General features: G+C 37.7%; 1 protein-coding gene across 1 annotated transcript in view; it reads left to right on the top strand.

The window, feature by feature from the left end:
- Positions 1 to 352: 352 nt before the first annotated feature.
- The window catches only part of KMO (kynurenine 3-monooxygenase), a 55,666-nt gene continuing 30,227 nt past the window's right edge, over positions 353 to 25,791 (top strand). The window contains 4 exon segments of the mRNA XM_059905100.1: positions 353 to 647; positions 21,605 to 21,674; positions 22,910 to 23,007; positions 24,221 to 24,310. Of these exon segments, the coding sequence (XP_059761083.1) occupies positions 573 to 647; positions 21,605 to 21,674; positions 22,910 to 23,007; positions 24,221 to 24,310 (333 nt within the window). The 5' untranslated portion in view covers positions 353 to 572.

Raw genomic sequence — 25,791 nt, forward strand, 5'->3', positions numbered from 1 at the left:
AGCATAATATTAACCATCTCCCCTAGTGTTAATGCACAAATTAGATTCTAACGTTTCTAGCATTTAATGCAAAAAAAGACAATCCATGAGGACCATTTAGCTGAAATTCCTGACCAGTCTTAATAACAATAATAATCCACAGATCAATTATGAAACCATGCCATCTTCCTAAAAAAAGTGTAAGATGCTCTGGGACATGAGACCAGGGAAGTTTCATTCATGGTTAGTCATGGATGAAAATGAAAGTAAGAATACACGGTTTAGAAAAGGAAGAAGAAAAGCTGTAAAACCGTGCTTTAAAAATTCTGTTTTACGCATAAGATAGTGAGTGGCTTCGCTTGGCTGGATTTTTCAAAATTTGATTATTGCAATGAATTCCCTTTTTTCCTAAAGTTGAGCTGATTGTCCTCTGGGCAACTAACGGGTTAAATGCTACCTTCTAAGTTCAAGGAAAATTAGCCTTGCTCAAATAATGCTGCTGGCTCACAAATGCAGGGCTTTGGGCAGAGTAAAGACCGGAGGAAATCAGTGTGTAGGAGACAGTTTTCTCCGTGACAAGACCAGCAAAAATTATGGAAACCACTTTGGCAGTGATGGATTCTTCTGATATTCAAAGGAAAAATATAGCTGTCATTGGTGGTGGCTTGGTAAGAATCTATTTGGATATATTATTCCTGTTAGCGGTATTATATTAATTATCATTACTCCTTTTTATTTGTTTATCAGAGATTAACTTCTTTAATTTTTTTCTTCCAGTTTTATTGAGGTGTAATTGACATACAGCGCTGTATAAGTTTAAAGTGTACAGCATAATGATTTGACTTATATACATGAGATGATTGCTGCAATAAGTTTAGTGAACATTATCCCTCATCTCATACAGATACAAAATAAAAGAAAAAGAAAAAATATCTTCCTTGTGATGAGAACTCTTAGGATTTACTTTCTTAACTTTCATATATAACATACAGTAGTATTAATTATATGTTATACATTACACCCTTAGTGCTTATTTACATTATAACTGTAAGTTTGTACTTTTTGACCACGTGTTTGTTGTCATACAGAGATAGCATATTATTATTGACTATATTCCTCACGATGTACAGTTCATTTATCTTGTAAGTGGAAGTTTGTACCTCTAATCTTCCTTACCTATTTCACATATTTTAATGATTATTACTAATCACTTGTAAGGATTGTTCACTTTCTTTTGAAACTTTTCTGATGTTTAAATACACCTTTTTAAAATGTGGTATTAGTTTAGTTTGCTCTTTTCTAGAAAAGTGATTTTATTTCCATTAAATACAAAAGTGTCTGCTTTCCCTTGCTTTTTCAGTACAGCTTTTTTTAAAATAGAAAATAAAGCAAATCGAATTTGATTAATCCCCAAATTGGCTACTTTTAAAAAAACAGATTATTAGTGTAAATAGTCATTTTGATCAAAACATTTGCCCCACTTTGGTTAATAACTCAGTTTATACTGTCTAATAAGAATAAAAGGGTCAAGAAACACGAAGTTAATGCAAAACTATCATGTTGAATGTTCACTAGTTATCTGAGTACTTGGGAGTAAAACCTGTTTAGTCACCTTATTTGGCTGGTGCAGTGGAGCTGGTCCTAGGGTGGTGAAGTTAGGCCTCCTGTCTCACAGAGCCGGTGAGATGAAGGGGCCGAGATGGCCCACATTTAGCAAGATGTAGGAGGGGGCTCTCCTCTGCTTCTGTCGTTATTATATGAAAGCTAGTTCTGCTTAACGTGGGGCTGCCTCAGCTAAACTGTATTTCCCTTCCCTTAGCAGAACTCTTATTTTGGAGTAAAAATATCCCCATTAGTTAAAGTTTAATCATTTTGATTTTGCTTTTGGTCTAATCATTTGCAGGCCTTTAGTTCATTCATTCATTTACTCAACAAAAATTTATTAAGGGCCTAATATGTGCCAGACACTGTTCTGGGTTGTATATAGATCAGTATATTTTATATCGCACATAGAGTTATACAGTTTGTACTAATTCTGACTTTTGTTTTGCCTTCTTTCTTGTGTTTTCCCCAAAGTACGATGACAGTTCTAACATTTCTGGTTCTAAATTTCAAAATGCTAAGGAAGGCTACCACATGCTGTGTTGGCCAATGCACGTGACATGTGTCATCATTTCTTCATACTTCACACCAGGCTTCAGTCCAGTTTTTTCCTATCTAAATTTTGCATAAAATGAGAATTCATGTATTCAACAAAATCTTATTGGGTGCCAGCTATGTGCCATCATTGCTTTAGGTACTAGGGATACAGTGGTGAGCATTCAGTGAGGAGAAAGACAATGGAGAGGAAAACGAATCAATAAATTCGGTGAGACCTAAGCACTATGAAGGAAATGCAAGCAGGGTAATGTTGTAGTGTCTTAACGAGTGTCCGTTTAGAGTGTGCTCAGGGACAGCCTTTCTGAGGAGGAGGCATATGACCTGAATAATGAGAAGGAAGCAACCATGCAAAGGGCTACAGAAAAAGCATTTCGGGTAGATGAACGACTGTCTGAAGAGAAACACTGAGGCGATAGATAATGGGCTGGGCACTTTCTTGGAGCAGACAGAAGGCAGAAAGAATGAGTGTGGAGAAGAGTAGCTGCTGAGGCTGGGGAGACTGAAATAGCCAGAGATCTTAGGATCTTAGAGGGCAAGGCAGACAGATTTTATCCCAGACACAATGGAAAGCCACTGGAAGATTTTAGGTAGGAAAGCAAGCTGAGATTTTAAGATTCCTTAGGCTGTTATGTAGAGAAGAGTTGGAAAAACTGTAAGGAGACCAGATACACCAGTTAAGAGGCTGTTGTGTTTGACCAAGACTTGGACTAGGGTGGCAGCAGTGATATATCTTAAAATGTCTCTTAGAAGTCCAAGGGGAGATAACAAACATGTGATTGGATATATGATTTTGGAAGGCATAAAAATGTAGGTATCATCCACAGATTCCTCCCTGAATAACACTTGAACTCTTCATCATGTAAACACGTCATTATCTGTGCATGCATACATACATGTGCTAGAAAATAGAAGACATGAATTAATACACGTGTATTAAGAAGCAACTAAAATTCCTCTGCAAAGGAATTCTATTTACCTTATTGCTCAGGTCCATGCCTAGGAATCAGGTTTGATTCTTTTTTTCATTTTATGCAAACCCCATTCCTCTTTCACTCTACCAGTGAGCCTTGGTGGCTCTATATCCAAGATATATTTCAATTCTGGCCGTTGCTAACATCCTAGTCCAGGCCATCTTCATCCTTCATCCATAGTCCTGATTTCCTCCTAAGTGGTCTCCCAGCTTCTACTCTTATCCACAGGCAGTGGATAAGCAGCAGCCACTTTTAAATCATTAGTGTGATAATTATCACTGTTTGCTTAAAACCTTCCTGTGGTTTCCCATTACAAATAAAATAAAATCCAAACTCCTTACCAAAGGCCCTACAGGAACTGAGCCTGTCTATCTGCCTGGCCTCATCTTTTCCCTGTTTTTTGTTTTTTTGTATTATTTATCAGTATCTGAAATTATACACTTTATTTGTTTTTGGTAAATAAGTAAACTATTTATTAAATATCTACTCTAACTAGGATATAGACTCTTATGGCTGGAACCATGCCTAACATTGCTTAATGTCATTATTTAGTTAGTATTTGTCAGATGAATGAGTATTTGTCATTTGAATGAATGAGAGGGATGAAAAACTCTTCTTAATGATATGAAGGTAAAAGAAATTTCATATTGGATGGAAGTCTGAATATTGAGGAAATTAAGAGAAAAAACATTGATTAAACAGAGCAATTCAAGAAGGTTAAATTCAATACATAAAGGACAAAATTATTTTCTTGCCCATCTACTTCCTTGAGTTTTTTTTCCCACCTTTCCCATACTCTTCCTCGCCATGGACTGATCCTAGCCCTTCATACTGTCTACTACATTAAAGACTCTCTCTGGGCCCCAGGGGAAAAAATGCAATGGAGCTGAGAACCTTTACTCAGAAGTCCAAAGAATATAGTGAACTTATTTTTTTCCCAATGGTGCCTTGCCTAGTGAAAGATTACCCTTAGAATTTGTCTTTGCTCTAGCATAGTGATTATCTGATTCTGTGATTAACCAGCTGATTTCTGTTCTTTGAAGACATGTCAAGTCCAAAAGGTCAGAAGGAGCCAATAGATCAATGAAAGAATCTTACTCAGAAACTAAAGGTGAAAGAAACTGTAAACCATGATCATAAATTGGTGAAAGTTTAGCTACTGAAGAGTGGAAAAAGATGTTAAAACAGTTTTTCAAGAACGTTAATCTGGATATTTAGCAAAATGACTGTATTGACTTAGTTACCTTCCTTCTTGTGTGAAACACTGCTCCCAACCCCTTCCCCTGCAATGGTGATTACCTCCTGGAAGCTGGGGGAACCTCTCTTCCTGCAAATGCGTACAGAGCTTTGCTTGCCTTTCTCACAGACTGCATTCTGTTAAAGTTATAGATATGCGTAGTGTATTCCCCATAGAAGGTTTTTAACTTCATGAGTCTAAAGATTTTCTTATCTTTGGGTCCTGCTCCCTTTCCTTTTATGAAGGTTATCCCAGTGCCTTATACTGTCAAACACACTAAAATATTTTGTGTGCATGAGTTTGCTTTCAGAACAAAATGGGGGATTATGCTCTTAGAAGTTATGGGCAATTAAAAGAAAGACAATATTTTTCATCAGAATGGAATCATAAGGAATGCAGTCCTTTGAAGGACTAATTTGAAAAACAATCTCTACTTTTCAGGCTGGAAGGAGTTTTACAGTTTTCCAATTCTAACAAGTTGACCTAGGGGAAAAAACTGCCACACAAGCCGCCTTACTTTGTGTTAGAGTGAGACGTGTTTTCTTCACAAAGTGACAAGCCAGAGAAGTCAAAAGAAAGGCCATCTATCCTGCATATGTGTCCTTAAGATATGTAGGTATTCAGGTCCATGGTATTCAGAAATGCTGCTTCTAGGTGACTATTTTCAATGTTTACAGGTATGATGGAAATGACCAGAGATTTCAGTGACAACTACAGCTACTGAGCCCTCACTTTTTGGCTGAAGTTTAAGAGTTTTAGCTGAAAGGACTATTAAGCATTCCAGCCTTAGCTGCAGCCTTCTGTTGAAGTATGTGTGCATTGTTCTGGCACACACTTTGAAGATGTATTTTAGGGCAATATTGAAGCATTTCTTTTGTCTCCCTGCTGACAAGCAACCCCACTCCATTCTCCCTATGTTTGACCCAGCAAAATTATCCATTAAGAGCTATTTAGAGGGTAAAGTCATTCAAAACATCAGGGTAAGGAGACTTGTGCATTTTATGACTTACTGTTGTTAATTGTGCCCTCTCCCCTAGTATTCAAGTCATTGCCTTTGAAACTGCTTGACCTTGATTCTATGAGAGGTTGTGTCTCACTTCTATAGATGATAATTCTGTCACAGATTTATTGGCTCAAAATAGTCCTGATGCCGAATTGGCCCTAGATGGTGTTTTCTGCCCTTTCTCCCTAGGATCTTTCCCCTCAGAGCTCACTCTTCACTCAGCTCAGTTGAACAGAAAGAGCAGAAGACAGTGAGGAGAAGGAGGAGAGGCTGTAACCAGCTGGAAGCCCAAGAAATCTTACCCTCTCTGCGTCTCGTTTTCTTCATCATGGGCTAAAACTAGGTCCCTAGGTCTTTTTTTTTTTTTTTTTTAATTTGTTTTATTTTTATTATTTATTTATTTATTAACATCTTTATTGGAGTATAATTGCTTTACAATGGTGTGTTAGTTTCTGCTTTATAACAAAGTGAATCAGCTATACATATACATATATCCCAGTATCCCCTCCCTCTTTCTTGCATCTCCCTCCCTCCCACCCTCCCTATCCCACTCCTCTAGGTGGTCACAAAGCACTGAGCTGATCTCCCTGTGCTATGCAGCTGCTTCCCACTAGCTATCTATTTTACATTTGGTAGTATATATAAGTCCATGCCTCTCTCTCACTTCTTCCCAGCTTACACTTCCCGCTCCCCGTGTCCTCAAATCCATTCTCTATGTCTGCGTCTTTATTCCTGTCCTGCCCCTAGGTTCTTCAGGACCATCTTTTTTTTTTTTTTTTTTTTTTTAGATTCCATATATATGTGTTAGCATACGGTATTGTTTTTCTCTTTCTGACTTACTTCACTCTGTATGACAGTCTCTAGGTCCATCCACCTCACTACAGATAACTCAATTTCGTTTCTTTCACGGCTGAGAAATATTCCATTGTATATATGTGTCGGTCCCTAGGTCTTTTAATTCTACAATTATGCTGCTTCTTTTTCATACTTCCTCACTCACAGATCTCTAGCTTTGTTCTCAATGTAGTATTCGTAAAAACAGAAATCAAATGTCACCCAGAATTTTTACTTTCTCCAAAATAAATATTCTGGACACATATAAACCATCAAATGTTTCATAATCTTTGGTCAAGGTCTATATATAGTTCCATATATAGGTCTATATATAGTTGGTTCAAGTGTATACTTTTTATTTTATGCAAATATTGATGAGACAAGCCATGTAAATAACTTAATTACCTTTATTATTTTTTTTTAATTAATATTAAAATAAACAAAACTCTATTCACTCCACTCTTGTTTTCTGCTCTTCAGGCACTAAAACCTGTGTATGAAAAACCTTTATTACTTCCCTGATATCTAGCAACTTCTACAAACAGAAGTAGAGTGGATTTTTTTGTGACCACAGATGTCATCCTGCATTTGCTCAATGGCTAGGGATAAGTTTTCATATCACTCTACCAGCTTTCCTCAATCTCTTTTGTAATTTTGCTTGTGCTTCATTTCCTCCCACCGAACAAGTTTTCTTTCAGCTATCTTGCTCAAGTATCTATATTTCTCTAACACACCAAACTAACATTTTGAGATTTTTTTTTTTTTTTCTGCCTTGATGGACTTCTAAGGTGCCTCATAAATCCTGTTCTCACCTACATAAAACAGAATTCCTTGCTCAGAGTTTATTTCATTTGCTACCTGATGAGCAGTACCTGGAATGGAACCAGTAACTCTAGACAGATCAAAGTATTATTAACTGCCTACAAGGAACGTGTTTTGCTTTCCTTTTCATTGGTTCCAAAATACTCTGTTTGTCCATCTGTCCATAAACATCTGTCCATCCACCTATTCATCTATCTGTCCACATAAAGAGAAAAGAGCACTCCTCCACTGTTGATGATAATCTAAATTGGTACTTTTTTCTGGAGGACAATTTGAAAAAATACATGCTGATTGTCTTAAAAATAGGGGGGAATTGCGGAAAGCAGCATCAGCGCTCTCTCTCGAAGTCAGCCTCAGCAAGGTGCTGCATTTAGAGGAACAACCTGAGGGGAATTAAAAGCATTAGAATCTTTAATGTGGTCTCTCAAAAACACCAAATCTGGAGTATGTTCAAAACCTGTAACAAAACCTTCTAAAAATCTCACTCACTCTCAATCTCTTTCACGTACTTTGCAGCTATTCTAAAAACAAAACCAAAGAAGATACAGCAAACTCCTCCCACACTCCAGGCAATCAAAATCATCTCCTCCACTTATCTCAGATTGTCTTCTCCCTCCTTTCTCGTTACCCTGTTATATTTATTCCATTCCTCCCTGCTACTAAGGCCTAAGAGCCAATGGGGCAGACAGAAAGAGGGTGTAGATCTCAGAAGTTTCTGAGAGTTTGGTCCCTGCCACTAAGACTTGTGCTTTGATGGACCATTTCATTACTGTGATTTTATCAAAAGAACTCAGTGGGCACCATGCAATCATTTATAATCCTAAAAAATTAAAATAACTCAAATATACAAATATAAGGGCACTGCATATAATGAAATATAATGTAATTATCAAGTATTATGATTTAAAATATTTTATGACTTGGAAATATATTCACAGTATACTATTCATTTTTTAAAGGAAATTATGAAATAAAATATATATCCTGCTACCATTTTTAAAAGAAATATCGTTTGCTTTACATACATAGAAAATCTTAACACCGGTTCTCCCTGATGGTAAGATTGCGGGAGATTACTTTTTTCTTCATGTTTATCTGTATTTTCTAATTTTTTATTAAAAAATGTTAAGGTTTTTACTAAGTATCAGGTCTGTACCAGAAATAGAAAGATTGATAAAGTACAAGCCATACATCACATATCATTATTCCCTGGGCAGTCACAGCCTGGTGGGAAAGTCAGACAGGAATGTAAATAAATAATTTAGTTAATTATGAGAGATGTTAAAATACACATATATATATACACATATACACACACATACACACATATATACATTCATGGAATTAAAGAAGAAAAGACAAGTCTTTTGGAGTAGGAGAGATACTGAGAGAAATTGCACAGAGGACATGAGTCTTGAATGAAGGCTAAAGCAGAAAAAAATAGTCCAGACAAAGGGAACATTAGATTCAAAGGCACGTAAGTATAAAAGTGCATGGCATATTCAGGAAATATACAGTGACTTTGGTATAACTCTTACAGATAGTACAAGGGAATAGCAAAAAATGAGCTGGAGAGAGAGGCTGGGTTCCCATGTAAAAGTCTTTTATGCCATGTTGAAAATTTGGGACTTTTTCCTAAGGACTTATGAGGAGCCATTAAAGGATTTTAAGAAAGAAAATGTATCATTTGATTTCTGTTTTAGAAGATAACTAGCTCTGGTGGAAGTATGGCTTAAATAGGTAGAGACTGGGGGGGAGGGAGAGTTACTAGAAAACTTGTAGTAGTCCTGGTGAAGGGTAATGAGGGCCCCATATAAGGAAGGTGGAAGGTATGGGTAGGAGATCTATTTTGAGAGAGAGTCAAGAGGTGCAATAAATAAGACTTTTCATCTAATTAAATGTATATCGGTAGGAAGGGAGGGGCATTAAATATTCTCTGAGGTATCCTGGTTGGGTGAAATAGTGGGCAGAGTTGCCATTCACTAAGAACTACAGAGGAGGAGAAGGGTTTGAAGGTTGAGGAGTGGGAATAAGCTGAATATGAGGTATGTTGAGATGAAGATTCCTGTAAGACACCCAGGAAGAGAGGTTCAGTAATCAGAGATAGTATTCTGGAGAAGGACCTAGGCCAGAGAAAAAGTCATGAACAAGCTTTCCTAAGAGCCCCTACTTGAAAGTGTGTGGGGCATTCATCTTATCATCATCAAAGGAGGGAAAATCAAGACTATTGCTCTGCCTTAGAGACCAAACTCAGTTGATACAGGTCAGAGAGTTCAGAGTAAGGTTTAAATAATAAAACAACATTTGGCATAACATACACAATTCTAGCAGATGGAATAGTTACAAAGTATGAAGACCTTTTTAAAAAAAATATTTATTCATTATTTATTTATTTAGGCTGCGCTGGGTCTTAGCTGTGGCATGAGGGATCTTCATTGTGGCACGTGGGATGTTTTGTTGCGGCATGTGGGATCTTTAGTTGCGGCACGTGGGATCTTTTTTAGTTGCAGCATGTGGACTTCTTAGTTGTGGCCTGCAAACCCTTAGTTGTGGCATGCATGTGGGATCTAGTTCCCCGACCAGGGATTGAACACAGGCCCCCTGCTTTGGGAGCTCAGCGTCTTACCCACTGGACCACCAGGGAAGTCCCTGAAGACACTTTTATTTGCTTATTTCAGAATAAGTACAGTTAACAGTCTTGTTCTTCTCATTACATTGCTATGTTCAAAGATCAAATTCTTCAGAGACCAAGCTATAGTTTCATGAGTAGGAGGTAGTAACAGGCTTTACTAAAGTCTGTTTGGTGACAGACTCATAAACAAGCTCTGTGATTCTTAGGGAGAGTTTTATATGCTTCATTAGGTCAAAAATAGTTGACACATGTTTAACATTACATTATCAGATTAATTTCAAACACATTATATTAAAAGGCATAAAAGGTATGACTTTTTTTTAAATAAATAAATGAAATAAATTTATTAAAAAAATAAATAAAATAAAATCATGGAGATCAAAATATCAACAAGATACAATCTTTCAACTTAAAAAAAAATAAAGTAAAAATAGAGACAAATGCAGAATTTGTAAAGGAAGCAGCGATCTGCAGAGTGGGGCTGGAAGTCACCATGTAAGTGTGATATTCTCCAGAAAAAGGTCTTGAAATTTAGTTGAAGCAGGTCAGAGCCCAAAGCTATTCAACATGGGGCCCTCGCATGGGAGCCACTAGTGTATAAGAGGAAGAGATTAGATGCTGGAAGAAACATGAAAAAGAAAAGAAAACCAAAACTCCAACACGACAACAGGAAGATCCATCACAACCGTCATCATTATTGTCGTCGTCACCATTACCATCACCATCAGCTGCAGCAGCAGCAACTAGAATGATCTTTTAAACCACCAATGACTTTCCATCTCCGTCAGAGTCAAAGCCGTATCTTCCCAGTGGCCTGAAAGGCCCCCTGTCCGCTGGCTCCCCAGCTCCTCTCCGCCCTCACCAACTATTACTGTCCCCTCCCTCCTTCTTCCCCAGCTGCCCTGGCCCCTGGCGCTGCTCCAACACACCAGGCCCCTCCTGCCCGAGGACACTTACACATGCTGTGCCCTCTCCTCTGCCTGGGTCGCTCCCCCCCCGCCCCATCTTCATGGCTTCCTCCCTTGCTTCCTCAGGTTTTCCTGAAAGTCAAAAAGGTATGACATTTTTATAATCATGTTGCCTCTTCCTGTCAAAGTCAGCATTTATAAATTAAAAGATACAGTTTTCTCATGATCATTGGACACTTGAACAATCATTGCTGAAGAGGTCACATGGGAATCAGCAGAAAGTTAATGAATCCTATTACAAAAAGCCACACCTGCTGAATGCCTGAGAAGCTTATCTCACTCACATTTATATAAAAGAAATTTTCAAATTATCTTCTAAATTGGTATGTTAGGCATCAATATAATGGGTCAGGGTGGGGTCAAAGCATATGACCTTTAAAGAAGGAAGTAAGACGAGAGGAAGTAGAGAAATGGAAGAACAATAAATTGGGTAAATCCATAATTACGTAACCCAGGAATCTCATCAGAGCTCTGTTTAAGCAACCAGGCTAGACCAGTTGTTAATAAAACATTTAATTTACAAATTATTTTATGATCAAAACTGTTTACTATTGTGGACTATTGGTGCTTCAAAAGAAATATAGAGATTTTTCATAATTGTCCATGTTGTTAATAGAACTGTCTTAGCTCTGTCCAGGCTTAACTCTAAGAACTGGCATGAAAACTGCTGATTGCTCCCAGGAGTCTAACCCTGCCTAGTTTCTTCTCTCCTCTCACCACCCTCCTCCCCTATTGATGCACAGGAACCAGCTGTGCCTTAACGGAGAGTTTGTGGTGTGCTCAGGATGATGTACACACATTTTCCTTTGCATTTATATCTTTATGTCTTGCTAGCCTTTTTGCCTGTGTAACAACTAAAGAAGGCACTTCATTCCTGATTAAGTGCATTTTACACAAAGTAAGAAGGAGAAATAAAGTTAGAGTCTGAAAAGTACTTTATTAGCCATGTTACTAATCCTTCTAGTTGAATTTATGTAACATCTACCAATATTTTTTCTTTTAATTTTATTCAAACCTTAGTTATACAGAATTGGACGCCTTATTATGACTGGTCTTGAAGAAGACATTTTTGTTTATTCTTTTGTGGGTTTATTAATAATAATAAGCAGCAGTACTTTTGAACTCACCACTCAACCTGGAATTGATACATTGAATGACTTATAGCAGCCTCTGTGCTTCTCTTCCACCCATTACATTGGCCTGAATCTTGTGTTTATCATTCTCTTGATTTTAGAAATATATATAAAAGTTTTATGTATATATGATATATGCTGATCATATATATACACACATAAATAATATGTTTCTAAAAATATATACTTCTAAAAATTGTTATATACATGTATCTGTGGTTTAGTTGTAGTTGTCTTTATTATATGAGTATCATGCAGTATGAAGTCATCTGGGACATGTTCTTTTTACTTGTAGTGTTACTAATATATTCATATTGTAGTATTTTATTGTGTAAATATACCATAATTTATTTGTCCATACTTCTGTGATGGCTATTTAGGCTGCTTCCAGTATTTCGTTTATTTTTAGTTATGAAAACTGTGGCTCTGGATATTCTGGCATGTGTCTCCTGGAGTTTCTCTTGGGTATATGCCTTTTAGAGGAATTGCTGACTTGTCAGTTATGTGAATACTCAACTTGAGATCATTTCAAGCAATGCATAAGAGATCCTATTGGCCCTCATCCTCTCTAGCCCTTGATATTTTCATGAACCAAGATTATATTTAACCCTATTGTGTCCATATCACCTGAGGTTCCTTCTTTTCCTTCTGCCTCATGAGGAACCATTTATACATGCTCAACTGGTAAACACAAGAAGTGTTAGAGAGTTAGGGATCAACACTTCCAACCTTAGAAAGGATTGAAGGAGAATCTCCACCTGAGTCAGCTTCATCTCCCAAGATCCTGGAATCAAATTTTGGTCAAAGAAAAGTAACATAACAAACTCATGAAAGTAGACCATTGGCCCACCATTGGCTTGGAACTGAGCCTCTTCTGAACCCAGTCACTGAGACTCTTGTTTGTACATCATTTGTTACAGCTCATTTACTCTATAATTCAAGTTGAATTCCCAGGAAACAGATGAATGGATTTCTTGCTTCTGAATCTCAGTTTCTCCACTTTTCTGTCATTGTCACCAAAGGCAAGTTCGTCTGCCTGACACACAGTGAGGCCAAACAAACCGACATGTTGGAGTTTGGAGCAGAGGAAGATTTATTGCAGGGCCATGCCAGGAGATGGTGGCTCGTGCCCAAAAAACCCTGAACTCCCTGAAGGGTTTCAGCAAAGCATTTTTAAAGGCCAGGTGAGGGGTGGGTATCGCAGGGTATGTGATCAGCTCATGCACAATTCTCTGGTTTGTTGATAGTGAGGTAACAGAGCAGTGTCACATTATCAATCCTTAGGCTTCAGGAGGTGTGGGGGCTATGTGCTCATGGTCATCAGGTAGTTACCATCTTCCATTTGTTGGGGGGGAGGGGTTCACATCTGTAAAACAACTCAGGAAATGTGCATCAGATACTATTATCTAGGTACTTCAGAGAGCAGCTAAAGCAGAGGACATGGCAGAAGGGCATGCCCTGGGAAGGCCATAAAGGGTCCTGCTCGGTTACACCATTTCCCTATATTAGGTTCACTGATCTTTCGTTGTTTAGATCGTGGCTTGTGTATCCTACTGTCTTTCTCCCTGGCCTGTTTTCCCAGTAAGAAAAACTCATTTCTAAATTACTTCCTCTAGCCTCATTCCAACTTTCCTGACCAAGTTGGTCTCCTGATCAATATCCTTCCCCTGTCCTGCTTTCCACAAACATAAAAGAAGCAGTTATGATTATAATACTGTGAAAGAAAGAGGAGTTTCACAAACCTTTCTCTTTTCCTTCAGTGAGACTTATTCTATCTAGCCTTTAATCCTTTCTATTTTTTTTCCCTAATGCTATAGAGCAATTTAGCCTTTGGAAGAAATTTATTTTATTGTATGAACTTTAGTTAGCTTACAGTTTTTCTTTTCCTTGATACAACTTACTATTGTCCTTACTAGATATTCTTTAACACACATGTGAAAGATAGGCAGGCAACTTTTCATAAGCTGGAAGAAATCAGGGGAGGAAAAAAGGGAATTAAGAAGATCAAAGGAGCTGTGATTAGTGAAACACAAAAGAGTCCAGGGCCTTGCTGGAAAGGTGTGAAGAAAGGCATGAAAAAGATATTAAGACACACAGTTTTTTATGCCAAGCACCAAGTCATACTGTCAGCTGAGATAGCTTGATCACTGATGAGAAAATGATGACAACAATACAAGGTGAAGTCAATTCAGACTGAGGGATTAAGAGGGAAGCAATTTGTAATGATCTCTTCAGACACACCAAATGTTAACAAGTAATGTGTTCTCATTTAAGTAGTGGCTACACAGGGAAAAATGGTTTGCTTATTTATTTATTTACTTACTTTTTTTTTTTGGCTGCACTGGGTCTTCGTTGCTGCGCACGGGCTATCTCTAGTTGCGGCGAGTGAGGGCTACTCTTTGTTGCAGTTCTTGGGCTTCTCATTGCGGTGGCTTCTCTTGTTGTGGAGCACAGGCTCTAGAGAGCGCAGGCTTCAGTAGTTGTGGTGTGTGGGCTTAGTTGCCCTGCGGCATGTGGGATCTTCCTGGACCAGGGATCGAACCTGTGTCCCCTGCATTGGCAGGCAGATTCTTCACCACTGGACCACCAGGGAAGTCCTTACTGACTTATTATGACTATATTTTTTAGAACAGTTTAAGGTTCACAGCAAAATTAAGGGGAATACAGAGATTTCCCATATACCTCTGGCCCCATTATCAACCTCCCCCACCAGAATGGTATATTTGTTGCAGTTGATGAACCTAAATTGATACATCATTATCACTCAAATTTCATAGTTTACCTTGTGGTTCACTCTTGGTGTTGTACATTCTGTGGGTTTGGATAAATGTATAAAATTAGGGTATCATACAAAGTATTTTCAATGTCCTAAAAATCCTCTGTGTTCTGCCTACTTACCACCTCTTACCTCTGGTATATTTATTTAACAAAATAATTCAACATGGATTTCTTGGTTGGCCTTTCAGGATATTAAATATGTGAATTGCTTTGCAAAATTAAATTTTTAAACTTTCCACACACTTAATGGTTTAAATAGGGACTGACTACAAAATAACCATCACAGTCTACAGAAATTGAATAATATGAAGAAAGTTAGGTGGCTGCAGTATCCATGGTGAGAGGAGACACAAGCCCTGAACCATCAGATTATTAAGAAAAAGAACATCTAAGTGCTTAGATGCTAAGTTGCCTTGGAGCAGAGGGAAAAAAACTCATGTGGAGTAAATAGTAGAAGAGGACTCAGGTCCTCCTGTGCCTACAATTGTACTAATAGGTCCCCTAAACACTGCCCAGGTGCAAGGCACTCTCCTTAATCCCCACATCGACTGGGGGCTGCTGAGAACGCACCAGCCTCACATCTCAGAGCTCCTCTAGTTAAGTATGCCCTCACAGGTGTACCCTCATCCAGCTCTGTGATTCGTGTCTCCCTGCTGAACTTCTCTTTTCTCCCCTCCCTTCCAAAATCTTCCACAGAGCCCACTGGATCTGTTTTTTGGTTTGCAAAATTTCCAGTGTTTTCACTTTACTTATTGCACCTCCCCTCAGACTCCTGGCCTTAGCTTAAACCTGAGGACAGCAGTTCTCTTGCAGCCTTCTCCCACAGCTCAAGTATCTCAAGATTGGGAGTTGCCATGATACCCTTACTCTACACCGAAACTTCCAGCCCTTTCTGTCTCCAGTTTTATGTGCAAATCCTTTGAGGTTACTTATACTACTTATATCACCTCTGTCCCCTCACTGTTGTCATCAATCAACCTCTAGGCCACTTCTACCCAATATTGAAGACTTCATAATTTTTTTCTATTCCCCAGCCCTGACATCACACTGAGTGACTATCAAAGTTTACATTGCTGACCCAACCAATTCCCCAGCCTGTTAGTTCCTAGAATTCTGTGCTTTCAATCCCTTCCACCTCCACCATACTTCAGTCTCAAAGTCCCATGACCACATCCTGGACCTCGACCTTGTCATTCCACAGAAGTGCCTCATCTACGATAATAGTGTTGGATTTAGGACTCTCTGTTCAAAGCCTCCTAACTTCCTAGCTCTCTCATTCAGTTGCTTCTCCTACATCTATTCTTCACAGGGAACTCCGACTCCCCCCATTCATCAGTCCTCTCTGTTTTCCTTCCATCCCATCCAACTTAATTGTTACTGTTCATTAATCCAAATAATACTTCAACTCCTTGCTTTCTATTCCATCCAAATGGCTGGATCCCACTCTGCTTGATTCCAGTGGTTTTCTTCCTCTCCATAGAATCCACGCTGTTCAGTGCTACAATGAAAACATATAACAAAACCTCAAATCTTGGGGCCACTCTTAATTCATGGTCTCAATCTTCAACTGTATGCTATTCACCCATACTTCTACTTTATTGATTAAGAGCCTGTGTTCTGGAGACAGATTGGATCCACTTGAATCTTGATACCAACTCCAGCACTCACTAGCTGTGTTACCTTAGGTGAGCCACTTAACTTCTCTGTGTCTCAATTTCCATATCTGTAAAACAAGATAATAAAGTATTTACTTCATATGGTTGCAGAGAAGATTAAATGAGTTAGAGCAATGAATGAATGATACATAACAACTTCTTGTTGGGTTTGTACATTATTATTATTGTTTCTTTAATTGGATTTCTGTTTTATTCTTTCTAGTAGTTATTTTTAACCTTTATCATGTGTTCCTTCTACTTAGAACCCTCTTCCTCCTGACCCACCCACACTTATTTGGCTGACTCCCATTCATTCTTTCAGTCTCAGTTTAGATTTCATTTTTTTCTGAGAAGTCATACCCTATCTTACTCTGTAACCCTACATTTGGGTTAAGGGTCCTTTCTCCATACTCTCATAGTTGCACTTCCCCCACCATACTATTTATCACTCTGTGTTATAATCGACTGTAATCCCCTTGAAAGACCTAGATATATCTTGCTCTTGGTTGTATCCTTAGCATCTAGCACAGAGCTGGCACATAGAAAAAAAATCAATATATATGTGCTAAATAAATATATGAATAATATTTGAAAAAATGAAGATCCAGCCAAGACTGTGAACTCCCTTGGGGCAGCCATTATGTATTATCTTTGGATCACTTTTAATGCCTAACAAAGATTCTTGTAATACTTAGGAATCAATAAATATTTTTCAAATAATCATTTTTCTATGTCTCCTGAAAGTTGTTTTTAAAATTCCAAAGGATTCATACTCTTTATCAATTTGCTTCTTCTCTACATGTCAAAATAGTCTCATTCTTCAACTCAACTAAAGAATAATCTTCTCCAGGAAGCTTTTACCAATCCCTTTGTTCTGGCTATCTATTGCTGTGTAACAAACTACCCCAAAACTTAGTGGCCTAAAACAACAATCTATTATTATGCCTCACAGTTCTGTGGGTGTTCTGCCATGTGCCCGGGGCTGCAGTCATCTGAAGGCTTGACTAAGCTGGATGTCCAAGATGGCGCACTCCCATGGCTGGCAGTTTGTGTTGGTTGTTGATGAGTGAAACGCTCAGCTGAGGCTCTTAATTAGAGCAACTGCATGTGTCCTGTCCATGTGGCTTGGATTTCTCACACATAGCAGCCTCCAGATAGGTACTCTTCTTATATGATCACTGGCTTCCAAAAGGCAGGAAGCAGAAGCTTCCAGGCCAGCTAAGGACTATGCCTGGAAATGGCTCAGGTGTCGCTTCTACTGCATTTTATTGATCAAGGCTATCACAGGCCCCCCTGGATTCAAGAAAGTGAAGAAATAAACTCCATTTCCTGCTGAAGGAGTGTTGAGATCAAATAACAGAAGAGGTATTGTTATGACCATCTTTGAAAAATACAATCTGCTAGATCCCTTAACGCAAAATTAATCCCTTTCTTGTATGTTCTCTAAGACTTCATTTAGTCCTTTTTTTTTTTTTCTTTCTTTTAACATTGATTTCCACCTCTGGGCCGAGACTTATTTTGCAGGGAAAGGTATCTCAATCTATATGCACAAAACATTGGGTAAATGGAATAAAATTATATGACTGAAGCATATAATTATTTTAAAAGTATATATAAATGTTTTATGATTAAATTTATTATATATTTTTTTAACCAACCCATATTTGAAATTCAGATACTGTGGGGGATCTGCAAAATTTTTATATAAAATTTACTAAACATTGATTAGTTTATATGTTTGTCTCTTCTTGAACTAGATTAAACTAGATTGAACTAGATTGACACCTGAACTAAATTAGGTGTCAGTGGGCCTGAGTACTTAGCTTGACAATCTTTAGATCCCTAAAATCTAGCAGATTAAATCATGCGTAACAGATGCTCAATATAATTTGGCTTGGTTTGGTTACAAATTTTATTTAAAAATGTAATCTCTACCATTCATTTATACATTCAACAAATATTGATCAGGTACTTATTATGTTGCAAACACAATGGTTTTGGCCAAGGATAAAATGGTGAACAAAAACAGTTTGCAGCTTAATGGGGTAGACAGATATTGATTACAGAATCACCCTAAGGATGTAAACTTTCAATTGTGATAAGCACTTTGTATTAGTTTCCTAGGGCTGCCGTAACAGAGTACCACAAACAAGTGGTTTAAAAAATAAATATTTATTGTTTCACAGTTCTGGAGGCTAGAAGTCTAAAATCAAGGTGTCAAGAGGGTTGGCTCCTTCTGAGGGATGTGAAAGAAAGATCTGTTCCGGGTCTCTCTCCTTGGCTTGTAGATGGACGTCTTCTCCCTGTGTCTCTTCACATCATCTTTCCTCTATGAGTGTTTCAGTATCCAAATCCCCCTTTTTATAAGGACTCCCATCATATTGGATTTGGGGGCACCCTAGTGACCTCATTTTAACTTAATTACTTCTGTAAATACCTTGTCTCCAAATAAGGTCACGCTGAGTTACTGGGGTTAGGACTTCATCATATGAATTTGGGGGTCACAATTCAACCCTTAACATTTCTCAAAGGAAAAGTCTGTAGCACTATGAGAACTCATAAGAAGGGGTTTGAGATAGTTAGAGTGGCTGAGGAAGGCTTCCTTAAGGAAGTAAAGCTGAGTGGAGACCTGAGGATGAATGGGCATTTACTAGAAAAAGAGGAAAGAGAAGAAGATTGTTAGCCACAGAAATCTTTTGGTGAGGGAGAGCATGATGAGTACAAGCAGCTGAAGGAAGGCTAGCAAAGCTGGGGCAGAACAGCGATGTGATCTCCATAATGAAAAAATATTATGGAGAAAATCTTAGGCCTACGATGATGTCATTTTTCTCTGAGAAGATTGTTTGCTTCTGTCAGGTGGCTGTGGTTACCAGCAATCCCAGATGAACATAATCCAATCAGGGCTAGAGATGATTCCTAAGCCTACTTTGGTCCTTTTGATCATTGATTTATTTCCAGTTTACCCTACTTCTAAGATATACCTGTTTAGGGTCCTAACCCAAAGCCTGGGCATTTATTAAACCCTTCTGAACAGGAGGTTGGGATACATGTCCTAAACTCCAGATTTTGTCCTTCTAACTTCATGAATCTATCAAAAATTCTGTTGAAATTCTTTGCCTCCCCTGTAATCAGTAGATAACCCTAGGTGTGGCTCCAAATGCCAAGTTCACCTGTCTGGGCTTCCTATTTCTCTTAGCAGGAGATTTTGTTCAAATGACCTGTTTCACTATTACATCAAATGGCTGCTTGTGGAGAATCAATGGTCAAGAAGTCAGATGAATGCTGGTAGAATAAAAAGGAAACTTGACATTAATCAAGCACAATGATTATGATAACTAGCAGCAGAATGGTGAAAATGAAAAGAGATGGAGAAACATTACAGGGTAGAATTGGCAGAACTTGGAATGGATTGGATGTGGAGAATGAGAGAGAGAGAGAGGTGCCACAGATGACGCTTAGATTTCTAGCTTGAGCAACTGGATGGATGAGATGTCATTCATTGAGACATCCCATCCAACCCATGTGAAGAGAACTGACACAATTTGGGGCAAGGATCACAAGTTTCAATTTATATCTGTTGATTCTGAGGTGCTTTGAGACATTTAAAAAGGTACATCAATTAAACATCTATATGCATGAGCTCAAAAAAGAGATCTGAGTGGGAGAAGTAAGTTTTTGCATCACCATGGATGTGGAAGATAGACCAGGATGGAGGCTTAAGAAACCCCAACATTTGATTGTCCTTCTTTGCAAGGGTGAAAGACAGAAAGAGGCGATGGCCAGAGATGTATGGAAAAAAACAGAAAATGAAGGAAATTTAGTGTTTCAAGAAGAAAGGTTAGTTAACAGTATTGAATGCTGCTGAAAATTCGAGTGTGATAATTAAATATAGATGGTGTTCTCAAATTTAAGTTGCTAGTGGTGAGGCATTAATCACTGCAACCTATATAAAGCTATTTAGGAGGGCAACACTATAAAGCTTTGAGAAGACAATAAACAAAAAAGTTGTTATAATCTCAAAGTAGGGAAAGATTTCTTAAGCAGGATACCAAATGCATTAACGATAATGTAAAAGATTCATAAATGTGACTACATTAAAACAGATTCTCATCATTAAAGATATTATATAGTTTAAAAAGCAAGCCACAGAATGGAAGAAGATATTTGCAACATTTAAAAATGACAGACCCTGTACTCAGATCTCTGAATAGCTCAAATGATCAATAGAAGAAAAAACAGACAGCTCAACCGAAAATGGGCAAGACAGACACTTTACAAAAGAGGAGATCCAAATAGGTAATCAATAAATGAAAGTGTTCAATCTCTTTATTAATAACTATTTATTTATGTAAATTAAACCTATACTCCTCCTCACCTTACCCAACCACTACTATGTTTAAAAGTTTGAGAACACCAAGTGCTAGCAAAGATGAACTCTCAGAAGCCGCTGGTAGGAAAACACATTAGTATACAATTTTGAAACAGTTTGGCATAATAAAGGTGAAGATACATAAACCTTTGACCAGGGATTCCACTTCTGTGCATAAAACCCTAGAGAAAAATCATGCACATGTGTACCAGGATACATGTACAGAAATGTTCTTTGCAGCATTGTTAATTAAACCAGGCCATCATTTCACAGTATACACATATATCAAACTATTATGCTGTATACCTTAAATTTATACAATTTATATATCAATTAGATCTCAATAAAACTGGAAAAAATAATATTCTCAGGCCAGAAACAACTCAAATGTCTTTCAACAGTAAAATGGTTAAATAGTCTGTGAGATTTCACGTAATGAAGAATCATACAGTAATGAAAATGGATTTTATGCGAGATCATATGGATAGATCTCATCAGCATATTATTGAGTTAAAGAAGCATCTGCAAAAAAAAATACACAAGTGTGATTCTAATTATCTGATTCAAAAGCAGGCAAAATTAAATTATATTGCCTAGGGAGGTATACCTAAGTGGTAAAACTATAAAGAAGCAAAGATTGGTTATCACAAAAGTCAGAATGTTTACCTCTAGGTGAAAGTTTGGGGATTGTAACTGGGGAGGAGTTTGGGGGAGCTATAGGAGATTGGCAATGTTCTACCTTTTGATCAAAGTGGCTATATGGGTGTTTGCTTTCTAATTATTCTGTAAACTGTACACATGGTTTATGATTGTTCTGTATGAAAGTTATATCTCATCATACAAAAGTAAAAAAAAAAGAAAACCCAAAACTTCCTTGAAAATTATACTGCTTAATCTTGAGTTAATCCCATTATTTTTGCAAATGGTATTTTCCAGTAGTGACTGAGTAAATCAATGTGATGACTGAGGCTATGACCACACATGATGTTGCATTTAGCCAGCAAAAATTCCCTGTATTTGTGGAATCAGATAAAAATATGAAAAAAATTGTTTTGATTCCTAGGTTGGATCATTAAATGCGTGCTTCCTTGCCAAGAGGAATTTCCAAGTTAATGTATATGAAGCTAGAGAAGGTAAGACAATACTGAATAATGTGAGATGTCGTTCTGATTCTTTGACTTCTTCCTCCTTAGATTCTTTTTTCTTTTTTTTTTTAACATCGTTATTGGAGTATAATTGCTTTACAATGGTGTGTTAGTTTCTGCTTTATAACAAAGTGAATCAGCTTTAAATATACATATACCCCCATATCCCCTCCCTCTTGCGTCTCCCTCCCACCCTCCCTATCCCACCCCTCTAGGTGGTCACAAAGCACTGAGCTGATCTCCCTGTGCTACTTGGCTGCTTACCACTAGCTATTTATTTTACATTTGGTAGTGTATATATGTCCATGCCACTCTCTCACTTCATCCCAGCTTACCCTTCCCCCCTCCCGTGTCCTCAAGTCCATTCTCTACGTCTGCATCTTTATTCCTGTCCTGTCCCTAGGTTCTTCAGAACCATTTTTTTTTTAGATTCCATATATATGTGTTAGCATACGGTATTTGTTTTTCTTTCTGACTTACTTCACTCTGTATGCCAGTTTCTAGGTCCATCCACCTCACTGCAAATAACTCAATTTCATTTCTTTTTATGGCTGAGTAATATTCCATTGCATATATGTACCACATCTTCTTTATCCATTCATCTGTCGATGGACACTTAGGTTGCTTCCATGTGCTGGCTATTGTAAATAGAGCTGCAGTGAACATTGGGGTGCATGTGTCTTTTTGAATTATGGTTTTCTCAGGGTATATGCCCAATAGTGGGATTGCTGGGTCATATGGTAGTTCTATTTTTAGTTTTTTAAAGAACCTCCATACTGTTTTCCGTAGTGGCTGTATCAATTTACGTTCCCACCAACAGTGCAAGAGGGTTCCCTTTTCTCCACACCCTCTCCAGCATTTACTGTTTGTAGATTTTTTGATGATGGCCATTCTAACCAGTGTGAGGTGATACCTCATTGTAGTTTTGATTTGCATTTCTCTAATGATTAGTGATGTTGAGCATCCTTTCATTTGTTTGTTGGCAACTCCTTAGATTTTAAAAAGAAAAAAATTTTAAAAGATGAACTGTTAGATTTCATTAAAAACCTCAACTATCTAAATTTAACTTAATGCAAATATATTACTATCTGTGTTTTCTTTAAAAGAGTTAACAAGGTATTTTAATTGGCCAGATGGCACCAGTTTTTCAGGTGCTCTATGCTCATCCTGTATTAGGATATAAGAAAGTGTGTGTAACATGGGGTTTACTTCCAATATCTTAGATATCCGAGTGACTAAATTTGCACGTGGAAGAAGCATTAATTTGGCCCTTTCTTATAGAGGACGACAAGCCTTGAAATCCATTGGTCTGGAAGATCAGGTACCTTGTTAATGCATTTTCCTTATAGAAAATAACACCTGCTGTTTTTCAACAACTGCACGGTCTTGATTTCTCCTAGTTCAAAGCACCACTTAATGCCAAAGAAACCTCTGCATGAGAGCTCATCTTACAAAGGTTTTCAAACTTCTAAATTTCACAACAGGGTGAACATTTCCCACTTGAAGCACCCGGGGGGACCAGAGCAGGTTGTGGGGCAGGCAGATACTGTATCTGGTGGGAACTTGATCATCACTTCTGACACTGGGCTCTCAACAGTATCGTCAACCCCTGCCTACAGAAGTGTGATCTGAGATGGCATCCAGGGTGAGAGGAGGCAGGGGACCTCCGTTCTTTTGACTACTTAGGTCCATAATCTCTTATCCACAACTCTGTACTCCAGAAGTTCTGGGACTAGAAAGCTTTTTCATCACCCACTCAGCAGCAAACTTGACCTGATGTGAGGCTTTTTATAGCCTTTTTAAAAAAAATCTCATTTCGTGTGAATGTGTTTTACTAAAGAAATATTGTGTTATGGGGCGGTGCCCTAGACTCCTCTGTGTGTCATATAATAACCACATATGCACTACATTGCCTATCTAAAATTTGAAAACTTCTGAATTCTGAAACCAATGAGCTCTCAGTGTTTGGATTTTGTGCCTGTTGCACATTTTCCTTATATGGATTCAATGTTGCTAAACTTCTCACTATCATGTATCTTGGAAATGTGAAGAGAAATAATATATTTTTATTGATAGTACTTTTGCAACAGTGTGTCTTTGAAATGATATATAAGTCAATATAACTGCCATTTGCATTTCCACATTTTTCTTAGGCATGTGTAGGAAAACACTTTGCACTGGATTTCAGGAATCCTGGGATTTATCCCTCATGCATTACTCTCTTTTGTGATCATGAGAAAAATAACTTAATCTCTCTGACAATGAACCATTTCTTCGCTTGTAATATTTGATTTAGACCAAATAAACTTGATGTCTATTCTAAAATCTAAAGGTTAAAAAAAAACCTAAAAACTAAAATTTGCAGGAACATAGTTTTTACTGATTTTCTACCATACTGTGTTCTCATGGACCTTTACATTATTTTTTGATTTTTGGAAAATACTTGAATAATCACATTTTAAAATCAATATCTATCTTACTTGCATGATGCTGCATTATGGAAATTGAAATTGATATTTCTGATTTTATTTCAGATTGTATCCCAAGGTATCCCCATGAGAGCAAGAATGATTCACTCTCTTTCAGGAAAAAAGTCTGCAATTCCCTATGGAACAAAGTCACAGGTAGGTTTACCTGGAGATACTTTTTTTTGTAAAATGGTAATAACTGAGTCTAATGTCTGGAACCTGCTACTTGCTTGTTGGCCCTGCCTTCTTCTCTAACCCTATCTTTGACATCGCTTGCCTGTTTAGAATGCAAGAACATATACTAGTTAATTCATATGAGATGCTTAGAAAGGGCCCAGTCCCTAATAACCATTCAATAATGGTTATTATTGTTATTGCTATTAGGCTGTTTTATGCCTTTATGCTTCGCTCATACTGGCCTGGGATTGCCCTTTCCCTCCCATCTCCTTTCAACTAGATAGAGATTACCATGTATTTATTGTTAAGCATACTATGCAAGAACAACGCTATGCAAACTTAAGTTTTATGATGCTATTGCCTCCCCCTAACTGACTCTCTTGCCCCAAATTATTATTATTCTAGTTATAATAGAATTTATAGAATGAACTGGAAATGCTTTCAGCATTGTATAATTTCTCAAACATAGGCCAGATGATGATGTAGTGTTTAAGAAAGAAAATCCATTATCCTGCTTTGTGTTTTTCTTCTTATCTTTGAAATAGTAATGTACAGAGTTGGGCAAAGTATTTATTTTTATCTGATTACACTTTCTTTCTACGTTTATTTCTTTGAGAGAGAGAATGAATGTACCATAAATCTATCAACCATAGAAAAACCCCAGCTTGCTTTATCCAGCAATGCCTCATTTTGCAGAGCCCAAGTGAGGTTCATATTCTTCTGAGTCTCTGATCCTCTGCAGAGCTTCCATTGAAGGTAGATCAGCACTTCTCAGACTGACCTGGGATCTTGTTAAAATACAGAGTCTGATTCTGTAGGGCTGGGGGGGAGGCTGAGGTTCTGCAAACCAAATTCACCCAGGTGGTATCCAGGCTGCAGGTCCACAGACCACACTTTGGGTAGCAAGAAATAAAGCACATATGCTCATGGGAGTAAGGTCTTTGTGGATCTTGTGCTGATTAAAGAAGCTGAAGCACCTCATACTCATTAGGATGGCTACTATCAAAAAATAAGTGTTGGTGAGGATGTGGAGAAATAGGAAACTTGTACCCTGTGGGCGAGAATGTAAATTGGTTCATCTACTGTGGAAAACAGTGTGGTGGTTCCTCAAAAAATTAAAAATAGAACTACCATATGATTCAGCAATTCCACTTCTAGGTATATATTCAAAAGAACTGAAAGCAGGGTCTGGCAGAGATATTTGAACACCCATGGTCATAGCAGCATTATTCTCAGTAGTCAACAAGTAAAAGCAACCAAAATGTCCATTGATGGATGGATAGATAAACAAAATGTGGTATATACTTATGTGAGATAATAGAAAAAATACATACAGGTCTCTGCCCTGGTTCCTGACACAGGGCTCCTAAAACCCTTGTAATCTCCTAAGTGATAAAAACACTAGGAGCATCTTTTGTTTTAATATTTGGTCTTTGGTTCCTTACACAGAGTTTCTAAAT

This window comes from Balaenoptera ricei, chromosome 1, assembly GCF_028023285.1.
Source record: "Balaenoptera ricei isolate mBalRic1 chromosome 1, mBalRic1.hap2, whole genome shotgun sequence".
Taxonomy (NCBI): Eukaryota; Metazoa; Chordata; class Mammalia; order Artiodactyla; family Balaenopteridae; genus Balaenoptera; species Balaenoptera ricei.